Consider the following 18,406-nt stretch of genomic DNA (forward strand, 5'->3'; position numbering starts at 1 on the left):
TGTCGAGTAAAATTTGCACCTCTGGCATTGAACAGCTCCACCAACAACATCATTTTTGCAGGTCCCTGGCAATGAAAATGCCAGTTGCTGGGGTAAAACAAAAATGAAAAGTTGATTTGCTGAGGAGCTCTCACCGCTGGTCACTTTTTCCAGAGAGAACCTGAAACCAGTGACAGCAACTTACACATCAGTGGTGTTATGGCGGTTGTTACGACTCCAGCTCATGGTATTATGAGATAAATCAGATCCCAGGCAGAAACCTGACGTAATAGATCACATTTTGGTTTGCTTTGGTTTTAATAAAATGTCTCTTGCAGAAACATAAACATGCAATGTGGTAGATTTTACTTTCACAATGAAATCAAAGATTAGTAATAACACAAGTTGGGGAAAAAAATAAACCAAACACACTATTTTTGAATACCAATTGAAAAGTTTTAAATGCTCAGCAAGAGTATAATCCCATTACTCCCAAAATATTGCTACATAAATTGAAAAGAAACAAAACCACTTTTGTATAATTGGCAAAATACACCCCTGCCACCACACCAAAACCACCACTCTCACAACACTCACATCAGAGTCCTTATATTTCACACCTTAGTAGGTTTAAGTTACTTGTGACTTCAACTTTTAGACTGCAATTGCAGGTAACTTCCTACTGAAATTATTATACACCTGAGCTTCAATATGCTCAGCAATAAATAACCTCATTAGGATTTTATTCCAACATTTTTGGTCTGGAACTATCATTAATACACCTAATTTACCAAATATCTTTCCCTTCTCTGGAGCAGTGGTCTGTACAGCCATCCTATTCCAAGTTCTTCACTAGACTTCCCAAAACTCAAAGTCAAACTGAACCCAAAAGTATATGTTCACAAGTGATGGTGTTTCCCCAATGCTTAGAAAGGAAACAAGTTCCAGAAGTTACACTCAAACCTTGTTGCCCCATTATTTACCTAACTGGGATGAAAAACTATCTAAGATAACAAATAAATCATTGATGGTGCTCAAAGACCCATCCATTTAAAAAAAATCACAAAAATATCTACAAGTTAGCCATTGAAACTTCTGATATATAGAAACCTCAGAGATTACTAACTCAAAAACCAGAAACCCAAACTTACAATATAGCCAATATCACGTGATTATAGTAGTTAAGGGATTAATTTTCAGCAATCTCACCCATGTGGGGGAATGTCTTCAATATCATACAGACCTGCACTGTCAGCAACTCGGGGGAGATAATGGGCTAGTGGAACTGTTATTGGACTGTGAATCCAGTGACCCAGTAATGTTCTGAGGACCTAGGTTCAAATCCAGCTATGTCAGATAGTAGAATGTAAATGTGACAAAAAAATCTGGAATTAAGAGTCTAATAATGATCGTTAGTCCATTGTCGATTGTTGGGAAAAACCCATCTGCTTCACGAATGTCCTTTCGGGAAGGAGACTGCCATCCATACCTGGTGTGGCCTACATGTGACAGCTGACCCACAGCAGTGGGGTTAGTTCTTAACTGCCCTGTGGGCAATAAATGTTGGGCCTCATCCAACGAATGAATTTAAAAAATCCCAAAACACAGGGCAGTAGCAGCACAGTGAAAGATCGGAGCTACATCAGATTGTAAGGCATTTTGATGCCACTGGCAAAATATTGTCAAGCTGATCTGATGAATTCCTATAATAGAGGCTTGCCATAACTTGAGTACTTAATACAGAGTAGCCGTTCAGACTGATAGTCTGCCAGCCAGTTTCCTGATAATGATGGCACCTCCCATGTGTACCCTGTACTCTTACATCTCCTTTATAGTTACACAACAGAGTTTGCCAGTCACCAAGCAGTGGGCCTTGCTGTTGGCATGACAATGTGCTTATGGAGCCCACTTGTATCTTTAATTGGATGGAAGTTCCACAGGCAGCTTCTTCATTGACCAGTTCTCTCAAGACTCCACCCTGAACTTCCACTACTGCAGTGAATGGACTCAGCACTCAAATCTAGCCATGATAAACTGAAAATTTTCAAATTTTGGAAGATTTGTTCCAAAATGTTGAGCTACTGCTTTGATATTCATGAATACTACATCTGTACGTTCCCTGCCATAAACATCCTGGAAGTGGATTTGTGGCTTGGGCAGGGTGTGCTCTCTACTGACTAGAAACTGAACTGTACAACCACATAAATGCTGTAAATATAAGAATAGGGCACAGCCTGGTTATTCTGTGTTGAATGCCTCACTTTTTATCCTGTCCAGTAACGAGTCACAAATCAGAAGGAACACTGTCCACATTTTTATTATTTCAACTGCGCCCATTCAGTTAGGAGACTTGAAACTATTCAGAGTAAACTAAATGACTTGTCTCCGCCCACCATCTTTGAATTCATTGCACTCTCAATGACACACTGTGGTTGCTGTGTGTACACTCTACAGGATTTTCCTGCAGCATTTTGCAAAGGTTGCTCCATCAGAATCCCAGATCTATGTCCTCTGCCACTAGAATGACTGGGCTAGCAGGTGTATCAATAGTAACTCTGTGGATCTCATTTTCTTGACTTGGACATACATTCTCTAATGTATTTGAAAGTATTCAAGAGTCAACTAGTTATAGCACTTGGGGTTAATGGGATCAAAGGTTGTTGGGAGAAAGCAGCATTAGGCTATTGAGTTGGACAATCAGCCGTGATTGTGAAGAATGGTGGGTCAGGCTCAAATGGCCAAATGGCCGCCTCCTGCTCCTATCTTCTGTGTTTCTATGTAGATGCCTGCTTTTTTTGGTATACCTAGATATCATTTTTTTTGTTCAAATTGGCTGTACCTTGCTGCTGGATTGTTTCTAGTTACATGTGTGGCTAAGAGTTTTTTTGTATGCAGAATGAGGGATTTTCATTTTATGTCAGCTGCTCTGATTTTACTTCCTAACTGGTTTAACAGATTTTAAATGGATCAGCCGCCTGTCATCTGATCATTAAAGATACCCAGTTCCAATTTCATTGGTTGTAGAAAGTTATGTCTTAAGAGCAAACTCCCTTTTCAAAACTGTATACAAAGAATTTTGAAAAATTAAATGAAAAGGTAGCTCAGGTTGTATCTTGAAATCCAGAGATTCACGTGATGATGTGGTTAGCTCTAATCAAGTTATTTGGATTGCTATATTTTCCAATTAATATGTCTAGACAGAAGTACTGAAGTTTGTTTTCCTTACATACATTAACATATATTGTGCATAGTGTTTTAAGAGCTCAGCTTTCCAATTTGTCTACGGCTAAGGGGTTTAAGTAAAGCTCCAAATTAAACAGACTACATCTCTGAATATTGTTGATGGAAATGTTTGTTGATTACTTCTTTTAAGCATGTAGATGAACCAGACAAGCTGTATACTTTCATAAATGATAATATGCAAAAGGATTCAAAACGTACACCATTCATCACATTAATTCATCTGAATACAAGTAATCATATGTGTGTATGTTTTTCACTTGAAATGTAGTTCTACAATGGTATGTCTATTTTACTGTTACAGAATGGCCTCAATGCATTACATCTGGCAGCAAAAGAAGGACATGTGGATCTTGTGCAGGAATTATTAGAGAGAGGTGCAGTTGTTGATTCATCGACAAAGGTAATATCTGACTTCAAATCCACTAAATAGAATGCTTCCTTAAATTATGCCATTATATTTGAAGAGTACAAGTAGATAGGAACGCCACACTCTTGTAGTCAGAATAAAATGGAGATCCTGAGGTCAACCAGCACAGGAAACCACATCCATATTTGTTATCTGTGTCACTATGGCTCTATCTTGTAATGTTGTGTTTCCTGCTTTGAAGCTTTGCACATCATTTCATTAATATCACAACTTAACTTCTGAAGGCAGAGTTTCTGGTTTAAGCTAATTATTAGTGTAAACAGAGCATTGGAAAGGATTAATCAATCAAAATCCTTTTCTCTGAATATGTTGGAGAAACGAAATGAAAGAATAAGTCTAATGCAAATTGACAGGGTAGAAGGATTGATTAAAAGATGTCCCTGGTTATTATTAGAAGTTATTTCTTTTGGAACGTCTAACAAAGTAGCTCTGATGTGAGTCTTCAGTATTGCATTCCAGGATTTTCACTCAGTGATGCAGAAGGAATAATGACGTGTGTGTGGTTGAGTGGATAAATGGGAAGATGTTTTGCTGGGTTGGTGGAGGTGATGCTGTAGTTGGGACAGGTCAAAGAGATGTTTGCTCAGTTGCAGCTTAAGCTTCCCAGCAATTTCAGGACTTTAGGTACTCTGCAGAGTCCTATTACGCGTCCCCTGACTTAGGTCCAGATTTTGATAATTTAGGTATCACCAGAATTTGACCAATGGTAATGTGAAATCACTTTAAATTGAGTTGGATAATTAGGGAGCTGAGATGATTCACGGGCAGTAGCACTGGTGCTAGGTAGGAGTGAGCTGTTCCGTTGGGTTGGGCTCCATTCGAACGAGGCTGAGACCAGAGCACTGGTGAGCCACATAGCTCCATTGGTAAATGGGGTTTTAAATGAGCAGAGGGCTGAGATGGCATTGGGATGATTCAGCAATGGATAAATTCAAGAGCATTTGAGAAATTTTGCAGTTGTGGCTTTGGTTAAAAATAGTAGAATAGATCAGAAAAGTTTTTAGTTTCAGTTTTGAGATTCTGTCGGCCTCCTGTCTATTAGACCATAAGATGCGGGAGCAGAAATTAAGCCATTTAGCCCATTGAATCTGTTCTGCCATTCAGTCATGGTTGATAAGTTCCTCAACCCCATTCTCCCACTTTCTCCCCGTAATCCTTGATAATTCAGAACCTGTCTATCTCGGTCTTAAATGTACTCAACGACCTGGCCTCCACAGTCTTCTGTGACAGTCAATTCCATCGTTTCACCACTCTCTGGCTGAAGAAGTTTTTCCTTATCTCCGTTCTAATAGTTCTTCCCTTTACTCTAAGGCTGTGTCCTTGGGTCCTTGGGTCCCAGTCTCTCCCACAAATGAAAACATCTTGCCAACATCCACTCTGTCTGGGCTATTCAGTATTCTGCAAGTTTCAATTAGATCCCACTCATCCTTCTAAATGCCAATGAGTATAGTCCCAGAGTCCTCAAATGTTCCTCATATGTTAAGCTTTTCTTTCCTGGGAACATTCTTGTGAATCTCCTCTGAACCTGCTCCAGGGCCAGGACATCCTTCTTGAAATTTAGGGTCCAGAACTGCACACAATACTCCAAATGTGGCCTGACCAGAGCCTTATAAAGCTTCAGTAGTGCAACCCTGCTTTTATATTCAAGTCCTCTCAAAATAATGCCAACCTTGCATTTGCCTTCCTGACTACAGACTCAACCTGCAAGTTTACCTTGGGAGAATCCTGGACTAGAACTCTCAAGTCTCTCTGCACTTCAGACTTCTGAATTTTCTCCCCGTTTCTGTCCTAGCCGCTCCAAACCATTTTTCCCTGAAAACTGTTTTTTTGTATGTACCATTACAGCTTTCCTATAATAACTTAAAGTTGATGAAGCCTCTTTTGCTTATCAAATTCCACAGAATAAATCTGTTCATGTAATCTGTCTCCCAAGTTTAAGCCTAGAAGGCCTTGGCTTTCTACCGTGCCCATCTAAGCCACCATAAATTTAATGGGTACTTGGAGCTCCACACAAATCCTTGCTGCACATTTCAAGTCAGACCCTGCTAATTATAGGACACAGCCATTACCTTTACTTGTTGTCTCCTGATGCTAAGCCAATTACCTAACCAGGTCAATAGTTAGCCTTAAATTCCAGCTTTCACATGCAAAAACAGTCTCTGACAGACTTATTCAAATGTCTTCTGGAAGTTCATATAAATTAGATGTTTGTACCTTACTCTGGCCACTGCTTTAGTCATATCCTAAAAAAAATCCATTTACAAATCTATGCTGGCTGTCTCTGCTCAGATGAAAATTCTTAAGTGGTCTGACAGAATTGATCGTTGAAGATTGTTGCTTCTGGCTAGGGGAGTCGAGAACCTGGAGTCACAAGTCTCTGAATAAGAGGCTGACTGTTTAGGGCTGAGATGAGGAAAGGTTTATTCACTAAAGGGGTAATAGTTATTTTGCAAGTTACTACTTCTGGGCTGTGGGTGCTCAGTAATTGATTTTATTCAAAACAAAGATCAAGAGATTTTTGTATTCTCAGGGAATTGAGCAATATGGAAATCACAGGAAAGATTTCATTGATGTGAAAGATCAGCCATAATCTTGTTGAATCACGGAACATGCTCAAAGGGTGGAATGATTGAGTCATGCTCATGTTTGTTATGGTTGTGCAATAAACAACATTAACATATTCAACAGCTGCATGCTATTATTTTCAAAAGTGGGCCAGTATCCAAGAGTTAGCCGTCTAAATGTTTTCTACTCAAAGAACCTCAGTTCTTTACTGCTGAATTTTACTGAACCTGAATGTTAACAAGACCATTCTTAAAAAAATATTCTGTCTTCAGGAAATGCGTTCTTTTTCTTGGGTTTCTGTCTTTGCCTCTCTGTCCTGAAGGTGGAGGCTTGTCATAGGCTTTCTGACATTCTTTCTAATTATCTTGTCTCTCTTTCTAGAAAGGAAACTCAGCCCTTCACATTGCATCTCTGGCTGGACAAACCGAGGTGGTAAGAATTCTAGTGAAGCAGGGAGCCAATATCAACTCTCAATCCCAGGCAAGTAACTGAAACATGTCACAATCGACAATACTCTACAATTGGCCTAAAACTGGCAACACACAAGTTGCCTTCTATCAAGCAGTGTCATACTTTTTGATGTTAGCTCTTCTCCTAGTATCACTTTGCCATTCATCAATATGTGAATTTATGAACCAGTTCTGAACCTTGAGTTTCTATTTCGACTGACTTGTCTTTAAAGCATTAAGCAAATGTATTGTAACAGTACTTCACCATTCAAAGTCTTTGAAAAATTGCTAGAGAATGATTTTTCATATATCCATGGGCACTGTTCAGTGCTTTTGTGTCTTTCCTATCATTTTGATAATTGAGCCTGCAAATTAAGAATTGCAGCCAATGTGGGACTGGGGAGTTCAGTGGAGACTGACTCTTCGCCCACAGCAATCAACGTGCTAACAGCTGACTTACAAACTGATAGGTTGATTACAAGCCTTCAGAATGGAGTCTCCCCCTGTCAGAAGCTGCCAGCCCAGCAGAAGAGGTTAAGTGGCTTTCTTTCGCTTCTCAGTAGGAGGTTGTGTGGAAAAGGAGTTCAGGGGAGTTGGTGGCAATGGCAGGGATGTGGTTTTAAAAGACTGTTGCCATTCCTCCCATTTGGGCCTTCATTTGCTCCCAGGATGTGGAAGACTGATTCCCCGGCATCACCACCCGTGATAAACAGGCAGACAGGTTGCCCTGATTTCCCAGTCAGGAAACCAGCCACTTTTCTTCCCTGCCAGAGAGGTAGGTAATTGGGCTGGTGGTGAGTTGAGACAATTAAATTTGTGAGTTGATTGACCAATATAGAGCATTAAATGTTGGCAAATTGAGAAAATCCCCAGGGGGTCCCTCTAATCCAGCACTTAATTAGTGAGAGGTGGGGTGGTGAGAAGGGGCAAGGAGTCTCTCCAGAACTAACTTATCCAATTACTTTCTGATCTTACCACTTCTCTTGACGACAACGTGGTGGAAAAATTGCCATTCAATATCTTTACAAATTGCTTATAAAGGCTCTGAGTTTGGAGTATGATTTGCAGTTTACAAATTGCAGCCCTTATCACACGTTGTTATCCTTATAATATGCACTTGAAAGGGCATCTTAACCTGTAGCAAAAACAAAATAGTAGTTCGATACTACCTTGTCACATAACCTTGAGTATCCTTTAGGTCTGTGATTTATATTCTCTCCAAGTTATTTGTGTTTCCGATGCTTATTGTTTCACATTAAATGTTATTGCAATCCAGCTCCATGAGTCTATGCATATATATGTATTGTTTGCAAGTACATAATTTTCTCAAGTATCAGCAATAGTTAGTTAAGAAATTTAGCAGAATCTATCTTGCAGTTAATAATCCCTCAGCACTTAGTGGCAGCTGCAGAGCAGAGTGTAATATGATTCCCCAGGAGACATTTTAACTTTCACCATCATGCAGACAGCTGGTACGGGGATTAACCCCACTCCTCCCCGACAGACTGTGCCTTATATTCCTTCCCAGTGTGAGAAAGGTAACACAATAGTCATGGGCTGTTGAACCTTGAAGTCAATTGGACAAATTAATTTGACAAAGATAGACTTGAGGAAAAGTTTACACAATGTGTTTGCCACTGTAACATTGAGCAATATATTCTGGTATAAACCAGGAAGAGGCCAAAAGTGACCACCATATTGGTAGTGACACCGTAGCCTCTGCTCAATATCATAGCCACAAGCCCTGAACCTTGTCCAGGTCTTGGGCTCATTTAGTATTACCAACAAACTATTTGGATGCTCTTTAGCATCTTACTGGATTGCTGCAGTGGCAAATTAGCTGCCTTTTCCATGGAGCTACATGGAATGGAGGGGTGAAGATGAGATTAGGCTGACATCTAGCAGAGTTTGGTGAGTCCAGAAGGAAAATTAATGCTGCATTTAGTCTTAGTGAAATAGTTTTTTTTATCTTGAAGAAGCAAAAACTCGCTTTTGCTGAAAGGCTTCCACTGATCCCTTTTAAGCCACCAAGCACTGACCCCAGAAGCAGATCCTAATTGGCTAAGATGGTGGCCTAATGCTGACATAGTTTGGTTAAAAGACCTGCTTTGGTTGGCTGCTGTGTTATCGTAGTTCAGGTTGTGGCTGTTAGGCTTTCTAGCTCTCACCATTCACACCCCCTCAGCTTCCACCCATCGCTTCCACAGAATTTCATACTCTTTATTCTACCTCCATGCCAACACACGCCTCTTTCACCCACCCAAGTCTATGACGACTTAAACCCACATGTCACCTCCATAATCATTCACCCAGTATTCATCATGAGCAGACCTCAACAGCAATGTATAAATGAAAAGAAAACTAAAACCAATCCAAGATAACAAAGTGTGCGGCTGGATGAATACAGCAGGCCAAGCAGCATCTTAGGAGCACAAAAGGCTGACGTTTTGGGCCTAGACCCTTCATCAGAAATTTGTGCTCCTAAGATGCTGCTTGGCCTGCTATGTTCATCCAGCTCCACACTTCGTCTCGGATTCTCCAGCATCTGCAGTTCCCATTATCTCTAATACAGCTCCCACTCATTCACACTCAGTACTAAAATAACACTCCATTTGTGACAGCCATTCAAAACCTTTGAATCTCTTCGGATGTTTAATCTCTGACAGAAATCAACAAATTTGTATTCAGACCCCACATCAAAGGCAGCAAATGTTGTAATAGCTTCTTCATGCTGTCAATCACGCTGGAAATTCAGAAACCCCTACTGAGACAATTGAAGCTCTTGAAACTCTGTTAAGTATTCATCATGGCATAATATCCCTTGGAGTAACGTGACCAAAGAATTCTTCTAAAACTGCAGGGCAAGATAGCATTTTTCTTCTTCCTAATCTCCATCAGATGGGCTGTCAATCAAAGCAATTCAGGAGAGTTTTAACTCCTGACAGTTTAAGCCTATTTTAGTTTTAAAGGGTGAGGGGTTTGGTGGAAATTTTCTTAAAAATGACAGACCTTATCCACCCTTCAAGAATGTTTTATAACTACTCCATAAATTTGTAACCCCAGTGTGGATTAATGCCCTTGCAATAGGTGCTGAATGTCTGTTTGAAACTCGGCATTAGTTCAAATGGCCCAGCTGAGTTTGGATTTTCTTCCCTGTGAGATTCACAGTCTACCCCTTCTCATTGCGAGTAAAACAGTTAATCTGTCAGAGGAAGTGGGGTCAGGTATTCGGTTTCACCAGCTCACCATTTGTATAGCTCCACATGCTTTTCGAAGTTTGCAATAAATTTGGCTTTTTATGTCCAATTTTAACTGTCACACTTTTTAAGGAGATTGTCAAGTACTTCGAAAAGGTGCAAAGGAAATTTGCCAGAATCGTAGCAGAGATAACGAAATCCAGTTGTGCAGAGAAACTAGAAATTTTTATGGCAGAGTGAAAAGGCTTTTATCTTTGGGTGTGCCTGTATTAAACCTCACAAGATGCATTTACGTAGCATCTTTAACGTCATAAATCATCCAAAAGTGCCTCTTAGGAGTGATATTGAACAAAACTTGACTGAAGCCATGTAAGGTGATGCTACTTTTAGTAACAGTACTGGAGTTGAAGAGGTAGAATTTGAAGATCAGCTTATGAAAGATAGAGAAGAGAAGAGGCTAAGAGGTTTAGAGAGCACATTCCAGAGCATGTGAACTGGATGTCTAGAGTTAGGGCTGTTGGTTCTGTTGCAAAAGTAATTAGGGAATCCCTGTGATTAATGCTAACAAAGAACCTGGATCATGGAAATGCATTGTTCCATAACAATATTGCTTCAATAACCTCTTAAAAATGCACTTGAGCTATTTTTCACTTTCTATGCCATATGCTAATAAATGGTGCTTGATTCAAAATTGAATTGGCAGCGTTGTCACCCCAATAGCTTGAAAGAACAGCAAAGTGCCATCTTAAGAGATCTACCACTGGAAGTGCAAATTCCATTTTAATATGCAAAACATGATCTGAGAACCATGATGACCTTTTCAGTTTGGAACAATATGTGTTGTGCATACTTGGGCTATTTTCTTAGGTGTTGGTACCAGAGAAGTCTCACAATATAAGTTTTAGATTTTGTTTGTGTGGAGTTATTTACATAAACGTGAGCAAGGGGAGCATGTTGTAGAGTAGCCTTAAGCGGGTGATTTATAGAGCAATACCAACCTGATCCTCAAACAAGTATGTGAAAGTGAAAATTAGTCACATAGATTTGTTGTTTTAAATAACTAAAAACAATTTTTTAAGCTCTTCACTTTCTTCACATGTTTATTGTGAATAGCAAGCTAATTTAGTTAATTAACATCCCGGTGGACGCTAGGAAGTTGTTTCCGTTAGGCGGGGAGACTAGGACCCGTGGGAAAAGCCTTAAAATTAGAGGAGGTAAATTTAAAATGGAAATGAGACGACGTCTCTTCAGCCGGAGAGTGGTGGGCTTGTGGAATTCATTGCCACGGACTGCAGTGGAGGCCGGGACGTTGGATGCCTTCAAGGCAGAGATCGACAAATTCTTGATCTCACGAGGAATCAAGGGCTATGGGGAGAGTGCAGGGAAGTGGAGTTGAAATGCCCATCAGCCATGATTTAAATGGCGGAGTGGACTTGATGGGCCGAATGGCCTTACTTCCACTCCTATGTCTTATGGTTTTATAATTTGGTACCATTGAACTGGCTGGAATGATTTCAGTGCTGTCTCAGATTCAATGATAGTTGTGTTGTTAGTTTGAATGTATTAATTGTAATTTACCTTTTTTTGATCAGCGTTTAAAAGGAGCTATGTTTTTTTTCAGCAAAAACAAAAATTCCATGCGACTGATCTACAGATATGCAGGAGGCTGACAATCTGATTTTCTGAATTAACATTTTCGAACATAATGTTGTCATATAAAGTTACATTTTGAACAGTTTCACAAAACATGATCACGTTTCTTTTACTACCCAGTATGCTCTGGAAAGTTTTTGCCTTGCATTCAGTGAATTCAATTTAGTGAAACGCACCTGATGAAGAACTGACCTGTTTGAGTTCTGAAGGCAAGAAATGGCACATGTGTATGAGCGACCAGCCTGAAGTTAGCTGTTTTTCTCCGTATTCAGTAACTCAGTAATTTCGGTAAATTGATTCATGGAAAAGGAATTAGTATTTTGTGAAGTATGAGTAAAGTCATACAAAGTTTGAGACCATGTTTAGAAACAATGTTCTGAAAATTCTCATACAGGTGCTCAGATTAGAATTTTTTTCAAAATTTCTAGTGAGCTACCTTCGCTGAGCTAGATAACAATTTATTTTAAACGATCATGCAGCAAATTTTCTGAGCAAATGAAATGTTTAATAATTGTGCTATGATGTCTCATGGTATAAATTGTGTGCTTTTTTTGGTAACTCTTATCTTCACCATAATATTGAAGGAAATCAATCGTCTTCGCTTTCTGCTTTTACATATATGATCCAATGTAGATTTTCAAGCTAGAATTAGCCACTGGTACTAATTATTCACTGCTATAAGTGAAAGCATCCAATGGTTATGGTGTTGTGCAGTCGAGGGTGACTTTTGTTCTATGTGTGATATTTCTTCTTGAACTGAGCATCTGATTCTATATCCTCTAATCACTAGGCCTACCTTCATCTCCATAATATCATCCATCTGAAGCTAGCCTCAACCAATTTGCTGTTGAAACCTTCATCAAAGTTATTCGTCGTTCCAAGTTCAAGCGCTCAAGTTTTTACTTGTTGCTGCCTAGTGTATCTCCTGTAATAACTTTCACTCATCCAAAGCTCCTGTCCTAACACACACAATCCTTTTCAACTGTCACACCACAGCTTACTGACCTAGATTGGATTCTGTCCCAGCAAAATCTCTATTTAAATGTTATCATTCTTGCTTTGAGATCTTTCCACTTCACCCCTCTCTACTTCTATGACCACTGTAAGTCCTAAGACACTGTGCTACTTCAATTCTGGCCTCTTGTGTGTCCCCGATTTCCTTTGACTGTGCCTTCAGCAGTCTACACCCTAAGTTGTAGAATTTCGTTCCTAACACTCTCCACCTTTTAAAATGCTCCTTTTCAATTTACACCTGTGACCAAATTCACACAACTTAATTTCCTCTTTTATGATTGCCACGGGGCAACCATAAACCAAAATAACCAAATTCACTGGATAACCCAAAATGAAAAAAAGTTCAGTTTGCCACTTCTGGGAGCTTTTGATGTTAAGTCAAGTTAGCGCCAACCCAAATTACACAATGATATATAAAATAATAAGTCTGACTTTAAATGGTCTATACAACAGTGTTACAGTTTATGCAGCCACAAATATTTACATCACTGTCTTCCCCAGTATGGCATTATATAGCTCTTTAGTTCCAAAATATGTTTTATTCATAAAGGGTAGGTTGGGACTCTTATCTGATAACATGTTCACATTTGAGATAGGTGGGTGTGATTATTAGCAAGACAGACTTCTATAAGTCCTCAATCCCCACAACATTTTGAATGATATGGCTTTCCAGAGTTTTTTTAATCAATCTGCCCAACCAATAACGCCCCAATCCACGGTTTACCCATTCTGAGAAAATATCCAATTAATTAGTGTCTCTGAGCTATTTACAAGGCTTTCCAGATTTAGATCATTTTCACCAGCTTACAGACTTACTTTAAAAGCTTTAAAAGCTCCTTTCCTGCCAAACAGAAAAAAAATCCTTAAGAATTATTCTTTACTTCTCGAAAGAATTTTGTGTGGTCCTCATTCTATAATGCTCTGCTTTTTCTTTGTGTTTTCATCTGGGCTTTTTCCCATCTGGTCCACCAAGGCCCTTCAGGGAAGGAACTCTGCCATCCTCATTATCTGGCCTACATGTGACTTCAGACCCACAGCAATTTGGTTGCCTCTCAATTGCCCTTTGAAATCACCGAGCAAGTCACTCGGTTGTGTCAATCACTATGAAGTCTCCTCTGTTGTAGCTCTCTTCTGTGTTTGGACGTATGGCTTCTTTCTAAACATCCATCTCATTGGCAATGTTTTCAGGCCAAGAGTCAATAGACCACATGGACTAATATTTCATATTATCCAAAAAAAATTACCATTGATCCCTTTAAAATGTAATGGAAACTCTTGGAATTCAAGGAAAACAGCATAAACAGCTTTATTGGACATCTCCCTCTGGTTCTGTTGCTATTACTGTTTGTTTCAGCACAAAAAAGAAATCAACATAAATTCCATAAAGACACATGCAGACTCATTGACAGATTTGCATTACTGCAGCTGCTGTCGGTCAGACTGGGCCACAGCATTTCCATCCAGAGTAGATTCCAACACAAAGTTTGCCGAAGTTACACTCGTTGCAAGACAGTTGTTTATTTCCATCAATTATTTTAAAGCAGCAATAACTGGATACCTGTTGAAAGTTGGATTATTTAAAAGAAGCATATTCAATTTGGGTTTCCTTTTAACAAGGTTAAAAAATAGATCTGCAACAACGCCTGATCTTGCAGACATCACCAAATCAGTAAAGGAGAGTAGATTAATGCTTTGTTAATGTGTGTAATTCTATATATTTTTTTCTCCTCCACAGTCAGCCCTGTGTAGTTGTTGGATGAAATAACATGTAGGTTTAGATGTGATGCTGCTGATTAAGCATTCTGTTCCAGCCGATGTCTCCTGTAGGTACTGCATCCTATCATGAACTCTTCAGAGCTTTCGGAATAATTGTTATGTGCGTTGTTCGCACCTTTGCAAGTAAGCTGAGAGTGTTTTAAGTTTTATTCACCACTGCAACTGGAAGAAACATGAGCAGCACTTTAAAAAATGTCAGTTGTGGGGTTTACCACAAAACAGCTGGCCACCACTAAATGGTTTTTAGCTTTTCTTAAAAAAAATTAACCTATTTTTAATAATCAACCTGTTCAGAGATTGCTCTAGAGGTGTGTAATAACAGTTGAGACTTGAACCTGGGCCTCCCAGTCTAGGGTAGGGACACTACCACTGTGTCACCAGAGTGGACATCATCAGTTGAAATGTGTTAGTTAAGTGCAAGCAGGAACTATCATTTAATGTTTATTGAAGTGTGCAGCCCCTCTAAATGTTTTGCACATCCATGCATGGTAAACTGAAAGGCTGACTTGTATATGGGCTACACAAGGACTTTTGGGTTGTTGAGTAGCCATGCAAATTAAAGGTGACCATTTGTGAGTAGATATTTTAAGTAGAAATTGATAATTATACTAGTCTCCGAAGCTGTTCCTAATGTTGGTTTCAACTCCCTTACCAAGGTGGTGTCCTGCCCTTGAAAACAGCCAGTCTTGGTATCTAGGCTTGAAACGTCAGCTTTGCTGCTCCTCTGATGCTACTTGGCCTGCTGTGTTCATTCAGCTCTACACCTTGTAGTCTTAGTATCCTGAAACTTCTGGAACATGGTACTATTTTAATATCTAGGTCAGGCAAGGGGAGCCACGATTATACTTCCCTTGAATTAACTGCTTGTTCAGCTACTTTAAAAGGTTGGTAATGGAAGGTAATTTTCAAGTCAGCTATTTAAATTAAATAAGTGATAAATTAAGAAGCTTGTCTTGCATTTTACTTACTGCTGACAGCAGCCCTAAGATTAGTTAAATTGTTGTAAGGTAAAATTTCTGTCAAAGGACACAACAGATGTATTGAGGCATTATTAATCTGTTGGCACGTGTGAAAGCATAAGATGTAGCAGTAGAAAGAGTAGAATCTGCTCTGCCATTAAACAAGATCATGGCTGATCTGATGATCCTCCATGCCACTTTCTCTCTTTTTCTCCACAAGTTTAGCATAGATTTTATTGTTAAAGAAAGAACTAGCTTCTACAATTTTCTGCAGTTTCTCTTTTAAATGAGCCATCCCTTGCTCTGAGTTTATGTCTACTGATCCTAGAGTCTCTGACAAGGGGAAACAACTACTTAGCATCTACCTTGTCAAATCCCTCAATAACCTTTTATATGTTTTCAGTAATGTTGCCTCTCATTCTTGTAAATTTCACTGAGCGTAGGCCAAACCTACTGAACCTCTCCTCATAGAAATTTCCACCTAAAGCCTGGGATCATCCTAATAAACCTTCTCTGGATTGCCTCCAACACTGGGATAGCTTTCTTTAGATAATAATGCCAAAGTGTTCACGGTATTCTAGGTATTCCTAACTAGTGCTTGTATAGTTTTGGCAAGATTTCCTTAGTTTTATACTTCATCCCCTTGGAAGAGAGGCCAGCATTCTATTTGCCTTCCCTTGTAACTGCTGAACTTGTAGGCTATCTTTTTGTGATTCATGCATAAGGACCCCAAATCCTGCTGTGCTAGTATTTTGCAGTCTTTGGCCATTAAATAATTTTCACCTCTTATACTGTTCCTGCCAAAGAGCATAACCTCCCACTTTTCCACATTATATTTCTACCTGCTCAGTTTTTCCTCACTTAATTAACCTTTCCATGTCTTTGCAGACTCTTCATGTATTATGTACATAAATGGCCTTCCCATCGATTTTTGTGCCATATGTAACCTTGGCAATGCTTTTCTCATATAAATCATTAATATATAATATAGTAAATAATTATGGTCTCTGCACTGATTCCTGTGGCTCTCCCATATTTGCAGGTTACCAACTTGAAATAGTGCCTTTCATCCAAACTCTGTCTCCTATTAGTTAACCAATCCTTCATCCATGCTAATATGCTAATCCCCAGCATGTTCTATTTTTCTATTTAGTAGTGTTATTTGCAGTACCTTATTGAATGTATTCTTGGAAATCCAAATATATCACACAGAATGGTTCCCTTTTATTTGTCCTGCTTTTAATTTACTCAAAGTATTCAAATAAATGTGGCAAAAATTATTCAGCCATGCTGACTCTGCTGGATTAGATTTTTTTCCTAAAGGATTACATCCTTTCCTGTAAGCTGAAGCATTCCCATCAATAATAATAAAAAATCTTCCTGAATAGGAGGTAGTTTGGGGAGGTAATGGCCTATCAGTATTATTACTGGACTGTTAATCCCGACACCCAGATAACATTATGGGGACCCGGGTTTGAATCCCACCACTGCGGACGGTGGAATCTGAATTCAATTTTTCAAAAAATCTGGAATTAAGAATCTATTGATGACCATGAATCCATTGTTGATTGTCAGTAAAACCCAACTGGTTCACAAATGCTTTTTAGGGAAGAAAACTGCCACCCTTACCTGATCTGGACAACATGTGACTCCAAGCCCACAGCAATGTGATTGACTGTGAACTGCCCTCTGGGAAATTAGGGGTGGGCAACAAATGCTGCCTAGCCAGCGATACCCGCATCCCATTAATGAATAAAGAAAGAGAAGTTGTTATCTTTATTTGCATAGTTCAAACATGCTTCGTTTTTTTCACCTTGGTTCGCAGTACATATCTTTTCCTAGCCTTTGGGGAGAATTGGCAAACAGATAAAGTCAAAGAATCATAGAATCCTCACAATGAGAAAACAGGCCAGGTGGCCCAATGAGTGCACACCAACCCTCCAAAGTGTATCTCATCTAGACCCATCCCCCTGGTCCCTACTCTGTAACCCTGCATTTCCCATGGCTAACACACCTGATGTACACATCCACGAACACTACAGAGTAATTTAGCATGGCCAATCCACCTAACTTGCACATCTTTGAACTGTGGGAGGAAACCAGAGCACTCCGAGGAAACCCATGCAGACACGGGGAGAGTATTCAAACTCCACACAGACAGTTGCCTGAGGGCGGATTCAAACCCAGATCCCAGGTGCTGTGAGGTACCAGTGCTGCCTCATGCAGACCCCACAATTTTCCAGAAAACTGCGTAGGATAACAGGGGTCAAAATTTCTGCCACAGCAGAACGTTGGAGTATTAAATATACTGCACTTATATTGCAAATATAGACTATTTCCAACATGGAATGAAGCCACTCAGTCTTTATCAGTCCAAGAATGTTATCAAGCTTAATCTCACATTCCTGCTCAGTGTCCATACCCCTGTAGTGAGTAATTATACTTTAAGTATATATCAGACATATATTTTAAACGCATTGAAAGGCTCTGCATTGACTACATTATCATGAAATGTTTTTTCAGACCCTAAATACCATGAGGACAGAAAGATTCTGTGACATCACTCCATTGATTCTGGCAATTACTTCCAACCACTGTTTCTTGTTCTTGTTTTACATTTTTTACAACAGTGATTTGATCATTCCTACCCACTGTATCTAGGCCCTTCATAATTTCAGCTCTCAGTTAATTCTCCAATCTGATTAAAGAAAAAAAACTATTTATCCAATAACTTTTAATAGCTAAAATTCACCCTTCCCAGCAACATCTATGTGCCCTTTCTGGTGTAATTCCTTACAATTTGGTGATCAGAGATATACACCACACCCTAGCTATACTTATTGTAGTGATATAAAAATTGTTTTCATTGTGGAAAGAAGGGAAAAGTAAAGATCACATTAAAAACACTGTTGCTTTATAGGGGCCAGTTTGAATCTGTAGAAAATCTTAGGCCACATCTGTAGAATTGTGTATGTTTTGGAACATTTCATTATAGAAGGGATAGAAAAGTAATGAGAAATTTGTAGCACAGATTCTCTGTTTTGTTACTTAGGGTGAACAATTAATTTATAAAGAGATGTAATGAGTTATTTACTTTAATAACCAAAGCTGAGTTAGTTACGAGGTGATCTTCTAGACCCTTCA

General features: G+C 39.3%; 1 protein-coding gene across 7 annotated transcripts in view; it reads left to right on the forward strand.

Moving 5' to 3' along the window:
- The window catches only part of ank2b (ankyrin 2b, neuronal), a 794,414-nt gene that overhangs the window by 536,670 nt on the left and 239,338 nt on the right, over positions 1–18,406 (forward strand). For all 7 annotated transcript variants that reach the window (XM_059645900.1, XM_059645896.1, XM_059645912.1 and 4 more), the window contains 2 exons: positions 3,524–3,622; positions 6,596–6,694. In XM_059645900.1, coding sequence (XP_059501883.1) covers positions 3,524–3,622; positions 6,596–6,694 — 198 coding nt within the window. The remainder of the gene's footprint in view (positions 1–3,523; positions 3,623–6,595; positions 6,695–18,406) is intronic.

The sequence above is a fragment of the Stegostoma tigrinum genome, chromosome 1, assembly GCF_030684315.1.
Source record: "Stegostoma tigrinum isolate sSteTig4 chromosome 1, sSteTig4.hap1, whole genome shotgun sequence".
NCBI classification, from domain to species: domain Eukaryota; kingdom Metazoa; phylum Chordata; class Chondrichthyes; order Orectolobiformes; family Stegostomatidae; genus Stegostoma; species Stegostoma tigrinum.